The sequence below is a fragment of the Orcinus orca genome, chromosome 2 (assembly GCF_937001465.1).
Source record: "Orcinus orca chromosome 2, mOrcOrc1.1, whole genome shotgun sequence".
Lineage (NCBI taxonomy): Eukaryota > Metazoa > Chordata > Mammalia > Artiodactyla > Delphinidae > Orcinus > Orcinus orca.
Genome location: NC_064560.1, coordinates 17,679,108 through 17,701,481, shown reverse-complemented (window position 1 = coordinate 17,701,481; position 22,374 = coordinate 17,679,108). Strand labels below are relative to the sequence as shown.

Genomic DNA, 22,374 nt, shown 5'->3' with positions numbered 1-22,374 from the left:
GCTTAAATTTTGTTTAGATGAGACACATTTTTTGATCTCAACGCCACTGGAATAGAAAAGGATTATCCTAAATTCCCTTCAAAGAAATCCTCCTAAAATCCCATTTCTACTATAAATGTGTATTAAAAAAAATTTACTAGGGGAAAGACAAATTTCTTCATAGATTTTCAAAAGTTATAAATGGTGGTCTCTAAAATAATTACAAATTACCTGTCTAAGAAAAATCCTGCTCTACTTTCATGCAGACTTCATATAATTCTGGAACTGTGAAAATATATTTAAAAAGTAAAAGTATAGTGTTGTCTTTCATGAAGGAAAATGTTTGGCATACTAGAACTTACCGATTATCATGACAAGCCTCTCAAGATAATCTGCGTGACCACCAAATACCAGATATCTTTTGATTCTCTTCTCTGGTCTCTGCTTTGATACTTAATGATGGGTCATTCAATGCCAGGTATGAAGTTTGAAAAGCAATAGTTGCTTTGTCTTTTGAAGGTTGTATAATCAATTGGACCAGCGTCAGGCGTGTAGGCAGAGAAGTGGTAAAGTAAAATGTTCACTCCAAGTTTGCTTTAAATTCAGATGGCGCTTAGAATTCTAAAGAACACTGGAAGCAGAGATGGACAGGATGCAGATGGAACTGGGGCTTACTGGGGGACATGGGGTATCTGTGTAACAGGTTACAGACTCCAGAGAGTTCCACGAAACTCCCAGCCATTGTGGATTCGGACAAGGATGGTAACTTCTGGCAGGTGGCACTCCCATGTCTTGAGGAATGAGAGTTTTCTCTATATTTCACAGTCACATGTGGCCTGTGGAGGAAAGGAGGACCTAGAAATGACTTCGATTCTGTATAATTCTAATTCCGATGCAGGAGGGTTCCAGTTTCGGTTTTGGTTTTGCAAGCTGCATTAGCATGACTTAAAAAATCACCTGCTTTGTGACAGAAACTAAAGCTGAGGATAAATACTTATTTCGAATTATTCTCTTTTCCTTCCATTTCCTTCTTTCCTTTCATCTGGATGTCTAAGCTTTGTGAAATCTTCAAGGGCTAAATCTTTAAGGGCTCTTTGAACAAGCCCCAGATTCTTGTACCTGTTCTTCTTCCAGTCCCCATGGCTGTCCATTCCCCTCCCCAACAATTATTTGGCGGCTGCAGTGTACAGGGACGTGGGAGGTGTCTGGGATATAGAATTGAATAAGAAATTCACCTCCCACTTCCTCTTACTTGGTGTCACGTGACAGACCACGAAGCGTATTGTACCCAGAGTGATATGAATTCAATAGGATGCTAAGGAGATTGGCTCAGGTCAGGGAAGGAGGGGCTTCTGAGAGGTGGTGTGCTTGAGCTCCATCCTAAATGGGTCAGCACTATAACATGTATATCATACAGAATGTGAGTAATATAATTATATGTGTATTTATAGAGATTTGACTGATGGTGCAGCCTAGTTGGTTTACGTGCTGGATTTATATGCTCCTGGCAAATATTAAATATGGTCAACATGTATCAATTCCTTGATTCCCTCCTGCCCCTAAGAGCCAGTGGCAGAACTGTTGTAGCTTTTCTCTGAGTGGTCTATGCTTTGAAAAGCGGTATGGAATATCAGCAAGGAAGGCTTGCCCAGTCCCTAGGGCTCTTGGTATCTTGAACCCTCATGCATGTGGGACACTGAGGGCTGCAGGGTAACGAAATGGAGCCGACATGGGAAGAGATGCTGCAGACCTCACTGGGCAGCAACCAGGTGGTTTCTGCGCGGGCGGCTCAGGTACTGTGAGTGATGTTGACCTCACGAATTAGTTCCAAAGCAGGTTCGTGAGAGTAGTGATGTCTTCAATGTAGCATGGGAGGAATCTGAAATTCTAGTTTTGGCCATTTGTGACTCTGAATGACGCGGGATTCGCAATATTGCTACTTCTGCAGGCTTTGCTGGAGCACCGGGGGTACAGTATCTGTTGAGCATCTTCTAGACACAATCTACCTTGCGAAAACAGTTCAGGAAGATGGACAGATCTTGTGGAGTCATCATCTAGTCAACGTTTTCCTTCTAATGTGATTTCTAAGGAATTTTACTTGCCCCTGGGAGAATACCATTCATCCCTCTTTGTAATGAATGAACCCAAAACATACTACCCCGGTTTCTTTGAAAAGTCAGAGCATCTTTGAATTGCCTTGGTTTTACTACAAGATTTCCAGCCTTTGTACTAGATCAAGGCCACCTGGATGTAGGTGCAGGGTTGTCCTTGTTGACTGAGGAATTGACAGCCTCCAACAATCCCATCCGCTGATAACTGAAGCAGTGGGTTGATTGATTTGGAAGGGTGGTGATGCCCTGGTGGTTTACTGGGACTTCCTTTACAGCAATTGCATGAGACCATCACTTCTCCACTTGCACATCTAGGCCATTCTTAAAAATGCTTAAAAGTCAAATGACTGTGCCAGTTCCACCCACATGTGTGTACATAGGGGTGGAAGAGGCTGTGTTCCTGGAGAGATGAGAAAACATGGTGAAAGTAACGATGAGGCTTCCCGTAGGCACTGGTGATAAACTCTGGTGTCTTGGAGGAACCCAGGACTGAGGAAGATACAAGCAGGTCCCTGCCGTCCCCCCATCTCTGTGGGGACATCTCAGTGAGGACAGGCCAGTGGAGCCAGGCTTCACCCTTTCCCGTGGACTGGTGTCCTGCTGGAGCGCTCTCTGGGCTGTGCCCCATGCTGGCACTTGGCCAGCACCGTGAGTTTTCTCCTGGGCCATCACTGCCGACAGTGGGAAGGGGGCCACTAGGAAGACGGTTAGTCACGGAGGGGAAGGTAGGCCAGGTGACAACAAGTCTGTTGTCATTCCAAGCGAATTCTGGGGCATCGCTGGAGCCTCAGGCCTGAGGAGGGAGTGAGTCCCAGGTGCTACCACCTGGAATGCTCTCATGGTCACTTCTATGCCGAGAGCCCACTCCTCTGAGAGACCCAGGCTCTGTCCCCGCAGCAGTGGGGGAGGGGCTTTAGCTGCTCTGGGGACACACAAATAATTTAAAATCGCTAATCTCCCCCCATCCTCCCCTGACCTCCCTCACCGCCTTCCCTGCTTTATTTTTCTGACTAGTGCCTATGACATGATGATATGGCATATTCACACTTGAAAAATTGTGTTTGTCATTCATCTCTAGCAACTGGAATGGAGTTCCATTTTAACGTAGGAGTTTGGGTCTATTTTGTTCATGGCTGTATTCCAAGGCCTGGCACATAGGCATTCAAATATGTTAAATCAAGGCATGAACGAAGAAACCAAACTCCGCATAGCACAGAAAAGGCAGTTGTCGGGGTGTAGTGTATGTCAGGACAACCGGAAGCGTGTGTTTGGGATTTCAGAGAGGGCGTGCTTTAGAAACAAATGTGGAATTTCTATCAGCCAAATGTAGTTAACCGTTTTAATTGTTAAAATCTCTTTTGCTTATGCTAAATCCATGATGCTTACTGGTTTCCTAGAGCTTATGTAATTTTGAGAGAAAGAGAGAGAGTGGATACCATGCAATGTGATCTGCTAAGAGCGGGTAGGATACAGGTGTGGTTGACGCAGGTCTGGGGCCGGGCCAGCCTGAGCTCACCTCCCAGCGCCGCCAGTTAGCCTTCTGTGCCTCACTTTCCTGCGTATGTAAAATGGGGATGGCGGTCCTTACCTCATCGGGTTTGTGTGAGGATTGAATGAATGAGTCCATGTAAGGCACTTTGAACACTGCCTGGCCCATAGGAGGAGCCCAGGAAGTATTAGTTGCTATTATCATTATGCTGCCACCCCTACCACCATCAGCAGTAGCATTTGTATTCTTGAGTTCATGGGACATTTCGAACTAAGAGTTTGCTGCATAAACTGTTTTTGCACGGCTATGATATTGGATGATTCTGTATTTTTTAAAGCATCTTTTGTGTGTAAAACTTTTAGGTTTCTTGACTTTTAATTTGGACGCTACAGTTAATGCCTGCAGCTTTTTACATTCTATACCAGGGGTCCCCAGCAGGGCCCGTTAGGACCCCGGGCCGCACAGCAGGAGGTGAGCAGTGAGCGAGCGAGGGAAGCTTCACCTGCCGCCCGCCATCGCTCGCATTACTGTCTGAACCACCCCCCCACCCCACCCCGCCCCGTTCAGGGAAAAGCTGTCTTCCAGGAAACCGGTCCCTGGTGCCAAAAAGGTTGGGGACCGCTGCTCTATACTGATGCTAAAGGGTGCCTAGCTGAGGACGTTTGATTGATTTCTGTAATTAAGAAGCCACTTAACCTGCAGAAATTTGGTATAGTATTGAAGCTTGAATAGGCACAGATTCATTTATTTCCAAAACAGGAGACTAAGGTGACAAGGGTTATGATATTTGCGGCCATGAATGAAGATGGTGCAGGCTTGGGGCTGCAGTCAGATCCTCCCATGACTTGTGATGTGACGTGTGGGCGATGCCCACCTTTGGAGATACTGTTTGTGCCTCTTCCTTCTGAAGGTGTGGGCTGGAATAATAGAGCCATTTTCAATAGCTCTGTGATATACTTAAATAAAAACTATCATGTAATTACATAATATTGGTATTATAAATGCCTTGTATTCATTATATGATAATTAAAATAGGGTTCAATATTAATAAGTATGTAGTAGAGCATTATAGATGTTTTATTTATGGTACACAGGAAATGTCCCTTGTGATTTTTTTTTAGTTCCAACTTGGAAACGATAAATCAAATATGAAAAGGAGCTAGATTTTTTTTTTATGATATGTCTTTTTCAGGCACACTCGTCCACGTACCTGGCATCAGCTACATACATACCTCACAAAATGAAGTCTGACTATACCCAAGGATAGCTAAATGCCCATCAAGGAGTCAATGAATGCTTTTAAATTGTTTTAATTAGCTAGGTGTGATTTAAAGGTTGCCGAAATCAAAAAGGCTTATTAATTTTTCATCAATAATCACTTACCTTAATATTTCATTAGAACCTGCTGATTTGCAGACCTCCTTCTGGGCTTCGATTCGTTATGACTGAAGACGTAATTTAACTTTCCCTCTTTTTCTCATTCTGTATGATACTCTTTCATCTCTGAGACACTGTTAAGATGTTTCCAACATTCATGGGGCTGCTAATTGATCCACCCTTTTCTTTTTTTTCAACTGTACTTAAAGCTAAGGGTTCTAGGCTGTGCAAAGCTCTGTGTGTGTGTGTGTGTGTGTGTGTGTGTGTGTGTGTGTTTAGGCATTTTTCTTTCATCATTTGAATATCTGATAATAACGTGCAAATTTTCTGTTTCCTAAGTTCTGAGAGTAAGGGCTGATTTCCCACATGCAGAAGTCGGGAAGTAAATAGTTCGGGCGCCTTCTTAGACTATGCCATCAATCTTCCTCTTCTGAAATTGCCCATTGACTCTGTGACGGATGTCAGCCAGAGACAGCCCATGTGGGGTGTGAGGATCTGATTGGAACCTCTTAAAACCCCAAATTCCAAGCACCTCTCCTTAAATGCATAGAAAATCCTAGGTTTTTTGGAAGTCACTAATCTAAAACATGGAAGAATCCCCAACACAGACTGAGATTCTGACAAGCTATTGCTAGCAATGAAAACATATATGAATACATGAATAGATAGATATTTTCATTTTTCCAGATTAATTATGGAATACTCTATGTCTGTCGCATATAGGCATGTTAAACAACTTGTATACATTACATATTAACTTTCACCAGCTGTACCAGTTTTGAGGCTGAGCAAAAATTGCTTCATGTTAAGAAATAAAAATTTGTGTGCTTCAAAATTTGGTAAATGTATGTGTGTTGAAAATTATAAATATTTTCATTGGATGGGAACCTTTTTTTACCTTTTTTAATATTTCCCAGAAAACATAGTGCTGACTTTCCTCAGGTCCCAGATTTCTATTACAGAAATATCTGAAAAACTTAATAAGCCACCAATAAACATATAAATATTTACTAATGGAGAATTAAAATAATGCTTCTGTGTTAGGAGATATTAGCAACCATTAAAAATTAAAAGTCCTGGGCTTCCCTGGTGGCGCAGTGGTTGGGAGTCCGCCTGCCGATGCAGGGGACATGGGTTCGTGCCCCGGTCCGGGAGGATCCCACATGCCGCGGAGCGGCTGGGCCGTGAGCCATGGCCGCTGAGCCTGCGCATCCGGAGCCTGTGCTTCGCAATGGGAGAGGCCACAACAGTGAGAGGCCCGTGTACCGCAAAAAAAAAAAAAAAAAAAATTAGAAGTCCTTGTTTGCCCAGAGCTACTCTTTACATCTTGCTTAACTGTGGAATGTTTGTTGAAAACCCTTTCGATAAAATAAATACTTTGATATGTTGGAGTTGACATGACTTGCTTTGGGTGAGATGTAGATTTCAATCATTCTGTTCTTTGCATGTGACTCTTCACGATTCTGGGGGGAAGTTTTGAGGTAGTGAGGACGATGTCTCTTTTCTAGGCTTCTCCTTTACCTCTGTGATCTTCAACCTGCCTGCCCTGCTTTGCAGCCTTTGTTCCTTCTGCACGTGAATGCAGGTCTGAGGAAGCACAGCAGGTGACATTGTCCGCTGATGTGGTTTTAGATTTAGATCTTGGCTCTGCCACTTACTTGGATGTTTGGCAAGTTATTTAACCTCTGTAAGCCTCGTTAAACTCCACTGTATTTAAATTTTTTTGTCCCATTGTTGGACCATATGTCAGCTGTGTCCTGATTTTTATATTTAGAAAATTCGTTCTTTATAACCATCCATCATGATCTGTGCTAGCAACTATTGGGGGTAAAAGAGAACTACACGTTCAGCCTCTGATAGTAATGCTCTTCTAGTCTTTTGGGAGAATAACAGACGGATTTAAATAACACAACCGGTTTTATGGACCGTGCTGTTTATTCTAATAGCTAGACCAGAATGGTTTGATTGACTTTTTAAAAATCTGGTATGTTTTTTACCATATGGCCAAGGCCATATCTAGAGTGCCAAGCTAATAAGCCTTCTTTTCTCTGCCAGTGAACCATGAAAGTTGTTAGCAAAGCGTTTTATTTCGAATTGATCCATTTTCCAAGCTCTTGGTGATATAAACACCCATCTTAAGAGATAAGGTGTGGATTATGAAGCATTAGTCATTGGAAATTTGTTGCACCAAAGAGTCATAGGCAACCAGTATGTAAAATGACCCAGAATAGAAGGTACATAGTACGGTTGAGGATGCCTGAAATGTTATAAAACTACCCTAAGTCAGTTGGTTGTGGGTACACAGGACAGGTTACGTTCTTTTGAATGGTGTTCGTAACACAGGAAGAATGTAAAACGTGGGAGTTTAGTAATACTTAGCAATAACATGTTTTTTTAGATAGGGCTTAAAGTAGAATGACTTTGTGCTTTCCTCATCTATATAAAGGGCTCAATGTACAAATTCTTCTGAATCATAACCACTAATTCCTGTGTATAGCATTGCAGTAATATAACAGGATTAGGTTGTCTTCTGATCTAATCAGTCAATTCTTAAAGAATTCGTGGCTTCCCTAGCTTCCTGGGTACCAGAATATTTATATCTGGTAGCAGAATATTTGTATCTTCCATTTCTCTCCTCCTCGTTTGTGTTTCCCTTTACATCTTTTAGCATATATACCGTATTTAAATCAGCTTTTAAAAAGTCCTTTTGCCTCTAATTCTATCATCACAGCCCTGTCTGGATCTGTTTCTATTGACTGATTTTTCTTCTGGTTCTGGGTCACATTTTCCTCCTCCTTCTTATGTCTAATAATTTTTTCATCGGCTGTCAGACATTTTGAATTTTAGGATGTAGAGGACTGTGTTTTGTTCCTTCCGGTCAGCATTACCAGAAGTCTAGTCCTAAAGTCTAGTCTGGGTGGCATCACTTCTGCCCCCAAGAACCTGACTGCAGAATCAAGTCCAAACTTCTTAGTGTGGCATTCTCCTCCCAGAGAACCATCACGGTCTTAACCCTCTGTATTTGTCCTCGTCAAAACTCTAGTCACTCCAGGCTGTTTCCCATCCCAGAGTACATCAAGCATTTCCCTACCTCAGTTCCCATTACAGGTACTTTTTTGTTGTTGTTAAATCAGTCTGGAACTGATGCATACAGCCCTCTTTATCTCTATTGTTAAAATCCCAATTCTCCAAATGCCATCTTTCTGCAATTTAGTACAACTAGTTGGACTAGTTGTACATTTGTAGAGAATTTATAAGTGGGTCTGTAGGATGAACGAATGAAAAAATTTTGGCTTCAGGTTGTTTAGTGATTTGATTGATTGATTGCAGAAGATTCCTTTGCCTAGCTTCAGCATGTAAGGAGAATTCAGTTCATAAAAATTAGCTATCTGTAACTTTCCAGTAATGTGTCAATGACATGGAACAGAATAGGATTGCTTTACAAATCCATTCTTACAGTATATTTTTTGGCTAGGACTTTTTTTCCCAAAATAACTATAATTCAGTGTTAATAAAGTTGCATATATATTTTTTCTTTGTACATTTCTTAAGCCAGTGATAATGATATGTTCTTCTACTGATAATGCTGGATTCAAGACCAGGAAACAAAGAGCTTAGGTTATTTTGGGACCCTTCAGTATCTCTGTAGTGTCTGTTTTCTTCCTGTGCAGCTATTCAGACACTACTGGCCACTGTATTTAACTAGGCACAACATTTTGCTGATTTCCTTTGTTTCCTGAGTAAGAAACATATTATCCCTTAATCAGCTTCTTTTGAAATGTCTGTTTACACTAAACAAAGTCCTATTCCAATTAATTTCAAATTCTAAGCAAAAGCTCTGGTAATTAAACATTGTCTGAAGGAGCGTCCTGTTACTGTACTGCAATGTTGAAATTGAGGTGAGGTAGAAACAATATTAAGCTTATTAGCACATTCATCAATTTCATTGGTCAACCGCACTGAAGGACTATATACTGACGTAAGGAATTTTTTCTCTCAAACTTAAACACTATGGGACTTTGGGAAACTTAGCACTTCTCTCCCCTCTTCTGTAAAATGAAATAGCTACATACGAATAAATAATAATAATCACTCTCTTGTAGGGTTGTGTGGGGTAAATGAGATAATACAGGTAAACCATTTGGTACAGTGCCTGCTTGCAGTATTATAAATACATATATTTAATGGTGGTGGAGTCAAATCTCATGTCAAAACTATATTATGAGGGGCTTCCCTGGTGGCGCAGTGGTTGAGAGTCCGCCTGCCAATGCAGGGGACACAGGTTCGTGCCCCGGTCCGGGAAGATCCCACATGCCGCGGAGCAGCTAGGCCCGTGAGCCATGGCCACTAAGCCTGCGTGTCTGGAGCCTGTGCTCTGCAACAGGAGAGGCCACAGCAGTGAGATGCCCGCGTACCACACACACACACAAAAATTTTATATATTTATATATATATATATATATATATATATATATATATATATATACACACATACATTATGAGATGCAAACTATCATATGTAGGATGGATAAACAACAAGATCCTACTGTGGAGCACAGGGAACTATATTCAATATCCTGTAATAAATCATAATGGAAAAGAATATGAAAAAGAACATATATATATATATATATATATATATATATATATAAAACTGAGTCACTTTGCTGTACAACAGAAATTAACACAATATTGCAAATCAAATATACTTCCATAAATTTTTTAAAAACTGTATTATGATAAAAAGCCTTCTAATAAGTAGATCTTGAAAATTCAGTGAGAAGTACAGTTACTTGAATAAGCATTCTGTTTTAGCACATTATAAATTTCTGGACTTCCTGGACTTAATTTTAAATGGAATTTAATCTGTATAAACTGCTGGCTAAACTATGGAGTAAATAAAGTGAGATAATCCCTGACTGTGACATAGTGGGCATATGTCACATATGCATGATAACAATTTTGTATCTCTCTAGTGTGTCCTGAGTATGGTATTATAAATGTTGGCATCTGCTGGAATGAGAGCTTTTCAAACTTGGACTGTCGTTAGATGAACCACTGTAACATTAATTGGCGATAGAATTTATTTCATAACGTGTGTGATCTGTTACAGTGGTAAAATAGATTATTTTTAGATTCCCATATAAAATTGTTTTCTCACTAGATAATTATAATTGGCTCTATGTGTAACATAAATTTTTAAAATTTTATGTTATTAGTAACACCAACATAACACGGGAATTAACAAGATAGAAAGGCAGATACAAATTTCCGTTTCTTAAACTGTGGCTGCAAAACGGAGAATTGGTTCTGTAAATTATTTTTAATGTGCACACTTTTTAACAAGGCTCTTAAAGCGGTAATCATCTCTTGGTTTCCAGAGTCGAGGGGCAGTGATGGTTTGACAGCCATACTGTTGCTTTTGTGGGCGATGAAATATTGGTTTTCATTAAATTTTATGTTAAAAACCCTCATTTAGAATCAGAGATTTCTACCATTTCAGAGCAGGAAGGAACTTGATTTAACAGCCTCCTGTTTTACAGAAGTGGGAACAGAGGGGTGGGGCTGTGGAAGAAGCCTCACCCCACCTTTCCAGTTAAGAAAGTCTTGGTACCATGGCAGGAATACCTGACACGGGGGCAGGAAACGTGCGGGCTGGGGGCCTGCTGCCCTGTGTAGAGGCCCAGCCTTGGATGAGTCCTGATCATGAGTAGCCTTTTTACAGATTTATAAAACAGGGATAATCATTCCTGGTTTGCCAGTTACAGAAGAAATATATATTCATCAGATAAAGTATATAGGGCTTCCCTGGTGGTACAGTGGTTGAGAGTCCGCCTGCCGATGCAGGGGACACGGGTTCGTGCCCTGGTCCAGGAAGATCCCACGTGCCGCGGAGCGGCTGGGCCTGTGAGCCATGGCCGCTGAGCCTGCGCGTCCAGAGCCTGTGCTCCGCAGCGGGAGAGGCCACAACAGTGAGAGGCCCGCGTACCGAAAAAAATAAAAATATAAAAAAATAAATAAATAAAGTATATATGTGAAAGCATACTTAAAAACACAAATCCCTACCTGTGTGTTGTATCCTTTTTACAGATTTATAAAACAGGGATAATCATTCCTGGTTTGCCAGTTACAGAAGAAATATATATTCATCAAATAGAGTATATATGTGAAAGCATACTTAAAAACACAATTCCCTACCTGTGTGTTTTATCCTTTTTACAGATTTATAAACCAGGGATAATCATTTCTGGTTTGCCAGTTACAGAAGAAATATATATTCATCAAATAGAGTATATATGTGAAAGCATACTGAAAAACACAAATCCCTACCTGTGGGTTGTATCCTTTTTACAGATTTAGAAAACAGGGATAATCATTCCTGGTTTGCCAGTTACAGAAGAAATATATATTCATCAAATAAAGTATATATGTGAAAGCATACTGAAAAACACAAATCCCTACCTGTGGGTTGTATCCTTTTTACAGATTTAGAAAACAGGGATAATCATTCCTGGTTTGCCAGTTACAGAAGAAATATATATTCATCAAATAAAGTATATATGTGAAAGCATACTGAAAAACACAAATCCCTACCTGTGGGTTGTATCATACTGTTATAATTACCCCTGCCTGTTGACCTCTATTGCAACCTGTAGAATTATGTTGAGTAGATGAATTAGTTCAAAGATGGCTATGACAGCAGCTTTGAAAAGTAGATATATCTCACCATGCCAGAGGGTTATTGGAATAGTCCTGAATTTAGATATAAATATATTTTTATAAGCACCATCCAAGTAAGAGTCTAACTGGACTTCAAGTGAGAAGAGATTTTTAAAAAAGAACTCAAAATGCACAATCTTGAGAGTCATAACCAGATTTCCTTCAAAGTTAAATTAAGCAGACACAGCTGTTTGTGAGTAAACAGTGCATGTGTGATTTGCATGTTTACCATCCTTTTTATTGAGAACCTGGTAAGATGATCTGGCCTGGGAAGTCCAGGTCTATTTCCTCTGAATCCCATGCTGTCCTTGCTACTTCTGCCGGCCGGGGATCGTGGCGCCCTCGGCTCTGTCCATTTTCAGTCTGTTACAGGTTCTCGCTCAGCCATCTGGGTGTCCCTTCACTGCACATGGGCCGAGGCACGTGACCGGCTCTGTATCAGGTGCTCACCCTACCCCCCTACTCCCTCCATCCTTCAACCGACTTGGGGTTGCTTCCCACTCTTCTGTTTGGTTCTTTTCTTCATTTCTTCCTTGTTGATGGAGCTCTGGACGCTCTGCTCAACTTCTAGCGAGGCCGGCCTGGACGCAAGTGTTCCGGCCAGGCCTCCCAAGCCCACCCCACGGCCTCCTCGGGCCTGTCGTGCGTCTGTAAGCTCCCACACGGTGGCTGGCAAGCAGCAGGTGCTAATGGATATGCGTATGTGCGTGTGTTTCATGTATGTATGCAGGTACGGGGTATGTTTATGCTTGTTTAGAATGTGTTTCTGTGGGTTTCTGTTTGCATGTGTGTTTCATGTATGTACTGTGTGTGCTGTGGATGTTTGCATGCATGTCTATTTGTGTGTATGTTTATATGTTTGTATGTCTGTCTGTATGTGGGGTGTGGGCTCCCTGCCCCTTGCTCGGTAAGCATTCTCACTTCCCAAAAATCCTGCTGGGAGTGGGGGTGGGTGACTGACTCCTGGCTGGGCCACCGAGAAGACCATCCCCATCAGGACCAGAGCAAGCCCTCTCCTTATGATGCATCCTTTTGCTGGTTTTCAAAGCACCTCCTTGTCACCAAATCTAAAAATCCTACCTTACCTCCAGGTGGCTATATATCAAAGGCTATTTATCAAAGATTTTGCTTTAAACTCTTCTTTTTCTTTTTTTTTTTTTTTTTTTTTTGCAGTACGCGGGCCTCTCACTGTTGTGGCCTCTCCCGTTGCGGAGCACAGGCTCCGGACGTGCAGGCTCAGCGGCCATGGCTCACGGGCCCAGCCGCTCCGCGGCATGTGGGATCTTCCCGGACCGGGGCACGAACCCGTGTCCCCTACATTGGCAGGCGGACTTTCAACCGCTGCGCCACCAGGGAAGCCCCTAAACCCTTCTTGCATGCCTTCTAAAAATTATTCTTCAATAGTATAACATGGAGAGCTTCTAGAAGTTGTTAACATGGAATAACACACAGTAATGGTATGATTCCTTTCATGAACCTGAAAACTATCTTCCTATGAAAGTAGAACTTTTTCATATAAAACTTAGAAAATACAGAAAAATTGAAGATCTCACCCCGAGCCAATAATTTTTAACATTTTGAAGTATACACACACAGACTGCTATCTGCATATGTGTACTTATACACAACTAAAAATAGAGTCATACGACATAGCTTTTTAGAAACCTGACTTTTTACTTAATATGTCACAAACAAGTATTCTCTTACAAAAGCATTTTTTTAAATGGCAGCAATATTTCATTTCATGGATTTATCTTGGTCAAATTGCTGAACTGCCCTAGCCTCAGTTTTCTCATGTGTAAAAGGAAATAATAATAATGCCTTAAACGGTCTCAGGGAAGTAAACGAGATAACACACAGGAAGGACTGAGAATAATGCCTGTCACAGAAAGTGCTTGATTGATTATTAGCTGCAGTTTTTATCTATCCATTTCCTACTCTCTTTCAAGAACTTAAAATGTACTGTGATCTGTCCTACTATGATTTCTTTTTTATTTTTTTCTTTTTCTTTTTGGCTTCATTGGGTCTTTGTTGCCACGCGCGGGCTTTCTCTTGTTGAAGTGAGCTGTGGCTACTCTTCGTTGCGGTGTGCGGGCTTCTCATTGTGGTGGCTTCTCTTTTTGCAGAGCATGGGCTCTAGGCACGTGGGCTTCAGTAGTTGTGGCATGCAGGCTCAGTAGTTGTGGCTCCGGGCTCTAGAGCGCAGGCTCAGTAGTTATGGCGCACGGGCTTAGTTTTTCTGTGGCACGTGGGATCTTCCCGGACCAGGGTTCCAACCTGTGTCCCCTGCATTGGTAGGCAGATTCTGAACCACTGCACGAACAGGGAAGTCCGTAAGGTATTTTTTGTTTTTATTTTTTGGCTGCAGTCTTAACCACTGGACCACCAGGGAAGTCCGGTCCTACTACAGTTTCTTGTGAATCTAAATATGTACTTGTATTTTATCAATTAAATATTTTTAAACTCTAAAAATGTTCTTCATTTTCAAATAGTATTATCAAAAGATGGTAGGACATTTCTATTTAAGGCAAATCCCAAGTTCGAAACACTTTGGTGTTTGCCCTACGGGTTACCATCTGAAGGTACAAAATCCTCCCACTTCGCTCAGTCTGTCTCATCCTCAGCCTCTGCCACCTCTTCACCTGACCATTGGCTAAAGGTTGATGTTCCCCTAGGCTGTTACAGACAGACGCCCTGGAGTGCCCCTCTGTTGAATCTGGACAGCTCCCCTCCTAGACTCTATTTCCTCTCTCTCTCAGGGCTCATTGGGCTGCTAGCCTCAGAGTGATATTGGACCAAAGAAACTGTCTATCAGAGTTGAGCAATTCACCAATATTCTTTCAGAGTGCACGTGACCTTCAATAAAAAGTTGTTTGATTTAATTTAAACGTTCTTCACCTTCAATAAAAAGTTGTTCTATTTAATTTAAATGTTCTTATTTTGAGTCTTTTCTCTCATTAGGTGAAGTATGTAAGTAAACAAATTTAGAAATGTCGGAATGTTTCTGTTATTTTGGGTTATTTTTTGAAATACTCATCTCTACTTCTAATGAAGATCTCGTTCCCTTTTAAAATATGTCAAAGTTACAGGGCAGACAGCAGAAGCAAGAAGAACTACAATCCTGCAGCTTGTGGAACAAAAACCACATTCACAGAAAGAGAGACAAGATGAAAAGGCAGAGGGCTATGTACCAGATGAAGGAACAAGATAAAACCCCAGAAAAACAACTAAATGAAGTGGAGATAGGCAACCTTCCAGAAAAAGAATTCAGAATAATGATAGTGAAGATGATCCAGGACCTCGGGAAAAAAATGGAGGCAAAGATCAAGAAGATGCAAGAAATGATTAATAAAGACCTAGAAGAATTAAAGAACAGAGATGAACAATACAATAACTGAAATGAATTGAAAAATACACTAGAAGGAATCAATAGCAGAATAACTGAGGCAGAAGAACGGATAAGTGACCTGGAAGACAGAATGGTGGAATTCACTGCTGCAGAACAGAATAAAGAAAAAAGAATGAAAAGAAATGAAGACAGCCTAAGAGACCTCTGGGACAACATTAAAGGCAACAACGTTCGCATTTTAGGGGTCCCAGAAGGAGAAGAGAGAGAGAAAGGACCGGAGAAAATATTTGAAGAGATTATTCGAAAACTTCCCTAACATGGGAAAGGAAATAGCCACCCAAGTCCAGGAAGCACAGAGAGTCCCAGGCAGGATAAACCCAACGAGAAACACACCGAGACACATAGTAATCAAATTGGCAGAAATTAAAGACAAAGAAAAATTATTGAAAGCAGCAAGGGAAAAACGACAAATAACATACAAGGGAACTCCCATAAGGTTAACAGCTGATTTCTCAGCAGAAACTCTCCAAGCCAGAAGGGAGTGGCATGATATACTTAAAGTGATGAAAGGGAAGAACCTACAACCAAGATTACTCTACCCGGCAAAGATCTCATTCAGATTCAATGGAGAAATCAAAAGCTTTACAGACAAGCAAAAGCTAAGAGAATTCAGCACCACCAAACCAGCTCTACAACAAATGCTGAAGGAACTTCTCTAAGTAGGAAACACAGGAGAAGAAAAGGACCTAGAAAAACAAACCCAAAACAATTAAGAAAATGGTCATAGGAAGATATATATCGATAATTACCTTAAATGTGAATGGATTAAATGCTCCCACCAAAAGACACAGGCTCGCTGAATGGATACAAAAACAAGACCCATCTATATGCTGTCTACAAGAGACCTACTTTAGACCTAGGGGCACATACAGACTGAAAGTGAGGGGATGGAAAAAGATATTCCATGCAAGTGGAAATCAAAAGAAAGCTGGAGTAGCAATACTCATATCGGATAAAATAGACTTTAAAATAAAGAATGTTACAAGAGACAAGGAAGGACACTACATAATGATCAAGGGATCAATCCAAGAAGAAGATATAACAATTATAAATCTATATGCACCCAACATAGGAGCACCTCAATACATAAGGCAACTGCTAACAGCTCTAAAAGAGGAAATCGACGGTAACACAGTAATAGTGGGGGACTTTAACACCTTTAACACCATTTAGCACTTACACCAATGGACAGATCATCCAAAATGAAAATAAATAAGGAAACAGAAGCTTTAAATGACACAAATGACCAGATAGATTTAATTGATATTTATAGGACATTCCATCCAAAAACAGCAGATTACACTTTCTTCTCAAGTGTGCGCCAAACATTCTTCAGCATAGATCACAACTTGGGTCAAAATCAAGCCTCAGTAAATTTAAGAAAATTGAAATCATATCAAGCTTCTTTTCTGACCACAATGCTATGAGATTAGAAATGAATTACAGTGGAAAGAACGTAAAAAACACAAACACATGGAGGCTAAACACTACGTTACTAAATAATCAAGAGATCTCTGAAGAAATCAAAGAGGAAATCAAAAAATACCTAGAGACAAATTACAATGAAAACAAGATGATCCAAAACCTATGAGATGCAGCAAAAGCATTACTAAGAGGGAAGTTTATAGCTATACAAACCTACCTCAAGAAACAAGAAAAACCCACAGCAAACATCATTCTCAATGGTGAAAAACTGAAAGCATTTCCTCTAAGATCAGAAAAAAGACAAGGATGTCCACTCTCACCACTATTATTCAACATAGTTTTGGAAGCCCTAGCCACGGCAATCAGAGAAGAAAAAGAAATAAAAGGAATACATATTGGAAAAGAAGAAGTAAAACTGTCACTGTTTGCAGATGACATGATACTATACACAGAGAATCCTAAAGATGCCACCAGAAAACTACTAGAGCTAATCAATGAATTTGGTAAAGTTGCAGGATACAAAATTAATGCACAGAAATCTCGTGCATTCCTATACACTAATGATGGAAAATCTGAAAGAGAAATTAAGGAAACACTCCCATTTACCACTGCAACAAAAAGAATAAAATACCTAGGAATAAACCTACCTAGAGAGAAAAAAGACCTGTATGCAGAAAACTATAAGACACTGATGTAAGAAATTAAAGATGATACCAACAGATGGAGAGATATACCATGTTCTTGGATTGGAAGAATCAATATTGTGAAAATGACTATACTACCCAGAGCAATCTACAGATTCAATGCAATCCCTATCAAATTACCAATGGCATTTTTTACAAAACTAGAACAAAAAGTCTTAAAATTTGTATGGAGACACAAAAGACCCTGAATAGCCAAAGCAGTCTTGAGGGAAAGAAACGGAGCTGGAGGAATCAGACTCCCTGGCTTCAGACTATACTACAAAGCTACAGTAATCAAGGCAATATGGTACTGGCACTAAAACAGAAATATAGATCAATGGAAGAAGATAGAAAGCCCAGAGATAAACCCACGCACCTATGGTCAACTAGTCTATGACAAAGGAGGCAAGGATATACAATGGAGAAAAGAGAGTGTCTTCAATAAATGGTGCTGGGAAAACTGGACAGCTACACGTAAAAGAATGAAATTAGAACATTCCCTTTCACCATACACAAAAATAAACTCAAAATGGATTAGAGACCTAAATGTAAGACCAGACACTATAAAACTCTTAGAGGAAAACATAGGAAGAACACTCTTTGACATAAATCACAGCGAGATCTTTTTTGATCCACCTCCTAGAGTAATGGAAATAAAAACAAAAATAAACAAATAGGACCTAATGAAACTTCAAAGCTTTTGCACAGCAAAGGATACCATAAACAAGACAAAAAGACAACCCTCAGAGTGGGAGAAAATATTTGCAAACGAATCATCGGACAAAGGATTAATCTCCAGAATATATAAACAGCTCATGCAGTTCAATTTTAAAAAACAAACAACCCAATCCAAAAATGGGCAGAAGACCTAAATAGACATTTCTCCATAGAAGACATACAGATGGCCAAGAAGCACATGAAAAGCTGCTCAACATCACTAATTATTAGAGAAATGCAAATCAAAACTACAATGAGGTATATCACCTCACACCAGTTAGAATGGGCATCATCAGAAAATCTACAAACAACAGATGCTGGAGAGGGTGTGGAGAAAGGGGAACCCTCTTGCACTGTTGGTGGGAATGTAAACTGATATGGCCACTATGGGGAACAGTATGGAGGTTCCTTAAAAAACTAAAAATAGAACTACCATATGACCCAGCAATCCCACTACTGGGCATATACCCAGAGAAAACCACAATTCAAAAAGACACATGCACCCCAGTGTTCATTGCAGCACTATTTACGATAGCCCGGTCATGGAAGTAATCTAAATGCCCATCGACAGACAAATGGATAAGGAAGATGTGGTACATATATACAATGGAATGTTACTCAGCCACAAAAAGGAACGAAACTGGGTCATTTGTAGAGACGTGGATGGATCTAGAGACTGTCATACAGAGTGAGGTAATTCAGAAAGAGAAAAACAAATATCGTATATTAACGCATATATGTAGAGCCTAGAAAAATGGTACAGATGAACCGGTCTGCAGGGCAGAAATTGAGACACAGATGTAGAGGACAAACGTATGGACACCAAGGGAGGAAAGCCACGGTTGGGGGCGGTGGTGGTGGTGTGATGAATTGGGGGATTGGGATTGACATGTATACACTGATGTGTATAAAATTGATGACTAATAAGAACCTGCTATTTTTTTAAAAAAGGTACTAATAGGGAAGGACTCTAAGACACATCAATAAGTGAGAAAAATAAGGTGTAGAACAGGGAGTTATATGCTGCATTTGCATAAAAAATAAGAATGATTTTTCTGCTTTTTGAGCTATGTGAATAAATTATATAATTTTGAAAAAAAAGAAATAGTGAGGAGATGTTGGGATTATATTATCTCTAAAATTACAATAATATTAAAGTTTTATCAGTTAAAAAAGTATGTCAAAGTTAAATTTCTATTCTGAAGTTCCGTATATTAAAAAATCTATGTTCGTGGTCGTATAATGCAGTTATTAAGAGTTGGAAAGAAAATCCTGTTTAGGCTTTAATTAACTTGAAACGGTGTATCTGTTATTTTTTAATTTTTTTTCTCCATTTCATTAGTTACTCAATCTTTCTTGTAAGAGGTGGGGAGTGAACATCTCTTGCCTGGACTCCTGTTTCCCAGATAGAGAAAACTGAAAGTGTTTGGCATGGCCTCGCTTTTTAAGAGCACTTTTTCTGATTTTGAAAATATTTTCTTATGTTTTCCCTTAAAATTACACATCCTTTTTCCCCCCATATTTCTCTTTCTTAGTCTAAACCAAGTGTTGGCTGCCGGTTTCTTTGTTCTGGCCCCATATGTGTGGGAGATATTTGGGACTGAGGGAGTTTGTCACCCTCCTGACATCTGCATTGTGGAAGTGGGACTGGCCATTGAGAAAGGCTAACACAAAGACTCCGCCATTCCTTTACCGATGCATTCGAGATCCTGACCACATTTCAAAACCAGGAGAGCCTTGTTGAGCCTGAATCTGTTAGACTCTGAAATGCACCCTGGGTTTTGAGGAAGAAGTGAGCCCATTTATAGCTTTAATTACTCATTTGGGATACTACAGGCTGTTGCCAAAGCCAGTTATCATCAGCTTTGATTAGAAATCAGGAAAGGCAGCTGCTGAAATGCAGAGTGAAAAGAATTGTATTGGATTAGAAAGGCGTTCTTTTGAATCTGAAAGAGAAGGCAAGCATCTTTGGGAAACATCTGAATATGCATTTATTTTAATAATTGAATAGCTAGAGGTATAGTACAGTACATTGTAACTTGGAGTGGTTTTCATTATTAAATTAAGTGCCTTTGTTCAGTTCATCTAGATTTTCCTATTGGCTGCTCTAGTCTTTTCCCTCTTTTAGCTCCATTTTGGTGCAGTGTTACATCCCAATTTGTGGGTTGAAATGTGTCAATATTCATAAACTAAATTCATGAACCATCCTCCTAATCATTGGGGCTGATGAAATACCTTTCACCAGTGTGAAGCCAGGCCAGGAGAGGCATATCAAAAAGTGCGTTCAAATGCTAAGCTTAAAAAGACAGTGTTCTTTATTCCCAATTCTGTGTGTATGAAATACTACTTTGAGTCCTTTTATTTTAGCAGTGTAATTTCGGATCAGAACGTATATCAGAATAATTTCATAAGTAAATGCTCATAAGTAAATCAGTATTTCAGAGTTAAATTCACATGTGTGTGTCCATAGCTTGTAAAATCAAAAGAAGTGTCAGGAAGATTTACTTTCCACTTTTTGAAAGCTGTTTGAGATGCTGTATGGAAACTTAAATAAGGCTTTATCCTCCTATCTTCAGTTAAACTTCGTTAAACGGCAGCATTTCTCCTGTTTCCACAAAAGATGATCACAGTTGCCTAAGGAAATAGATAAACAATGTATACAGAAGTATGCCTATCCCTTAAATAACTGTGTAAGCATTAAGAATAGTTGGATTTATATTCATATTTGCTGGAGAGTAAACATTTATGCAAATACACTAAGAAAAATGATCAAACACTTCTCCTCCATGTGCTCTGGCTTCAAAGTAAAGCTGAGAATTTTCACCCAATTATTTAACTCTAGGCAGTATAATGCTTAAACAAAACAAAGATAACATTCTGTACCTACACAATGGATCAAAACAGCTTTCTTCATCCTCACTTTGGACCATCTGTTTAAAAAAACCCAAAAACCCTCAGGAAGCAAGCCTCTAATCTGTGGTTAAGGGTTTAAAGACTCAGGCTCGTTCTGACAACCCGGCGCTCTGTACGGAGCGCTGTAATAGGTCTCGTATTAGCTGTAAAAGGCTGCGTGGTTTGACCTCGGCATCTGTCACTTACAGTTTCTCTGCTTTTAGTAGGAATTCTTCAGTTCCCTTTATGGAGCATCTAAATCTACGTTATTTTAATATCCGCTGTTATAAATGTTGGCAATAGCATTTTCCAGGAGTTAAATTATTCTTAAAGTTTCCAAATGCTTTAAGAGTCATAATTCTCAGGGATAAATTGGGAGATTGGGATTGACAGATACACACTACTATATATAAAATAGATAACTAATAAGAACCTGCAGTATAGCAGAGGGAACTCTGCTCAATACTCTGCAATGGCTTATATGGGAAAAGAGTCTAAAAAAAAAAAGAAAAGAGTGGATATATGTATATATATGACTGATTCACTTTGCTGTACACCTGAAACTAACACAACATTGTAAATCAACTATACTCCAATTAAAAAACAAACAAAATCTCCAAAAACCTAATCAACAACAACAACAAAAAGAAAAGTAGGGTAGGACCATGCTTCTACAATCAACTATCTTGAAGTCATTAAAAAAAAATTAAAACAAGAATCGTAGTTCTCAGTCCCTCCCCACCCCCCAGCCCCAGCTAATAACACATCTGTGTGACGGAGGTCACTCAGACTTACTGGAGAACAGACTTGATTGGTGCCAAGAGCATTGCGAAGATCGTTATCCCACATTAGTCCTTCTTGAATTCCACTAAAACTTTTGAAAGTTTTACCTTGACTCAAAGATTTGGGCATCTGTTAACATTTTCCAAACTGCAGCATCACAATGGGTGTAGGGCCCTTCCTTCCTGTGGTTGAGGGTTGCAAGACAGTCAAGTTGCAAGACGATTTGTACATAATATAAATGGGAAAACAACAGCAATGCAAAGGCTTCTAGTTTACTAGAGGTGAAAGAACATTTTTCATAATTAAAGCTTTTAATGACTGTCATACTCATTATAGGAAAATGCTATAATATTATTTTTAGTTTTATATCTGACACAGGTAAAGGAATGACCTCTTCTTTATTAGAATTATGGGCAAACTCAATATCCTTAGTCAGAATATCCTTAGTCAGAACTCCATGAGATCTGATTTCATGCCGGTCACATTCACACACACACACACACACACGTTTGTTTGTTTATGTAAGTCATTAGAGATCAGTAACTAAACGGCAGTGGTAGTTAATGTGGCATTTTATAAACACATAAACGAATCAGAAAAAAGTGAATTGTCCGCAAAGAGTGACCATTTGTAAATAATGCCATGTCCATTGCAAAAATTCCAGTGAGTAGGAAAGAATAGGACAAAGGCCACTAAGTTGAATGCGCTTATACAAAAAAGTCCAAGTGCGAGACTGGAAGAAGGCCTAGAACCTTCTCAGCCCTTCAAGTCATCTTCATCCTTGCACAG

The 22,374-nt window shown here is 39.9% G+C and overlaps 1 protein-coding gene across 24 annotated transcripts in view; it reads left to right on the top strand.

Moving 5' to 3' along the window:
- Positions 1 to 22,374, top strand: part of PARD3 (par-3 family cell polarity regulator) — a 677,665-nt gene that overhangs the window by 489,896 nt on the left and 165,395 nt on the right. Inside the window, exon 23 of one of the 24 annotated variants that reach the window (XM_049705525.1) lies at positions 14,766 to 15,333. The exons of 22 other annotated variants lie outside the window; for them this stretch is intronic. In XM_049705525.1, the coding sequence (XP_049561482.1) occupies positions 14,766 to 14,847 (82 nt within the window). In that variant the 3' untranslated portion in view covers positions 14,848 to 15,333. Of the gene's footprint in view, positions 1 to 14,759; positions 15,334 to 22,374 lie in introns of those variants that run through there. One more of the 24 variants, XM_049705524.1, reaches the window with a different exon arrangement.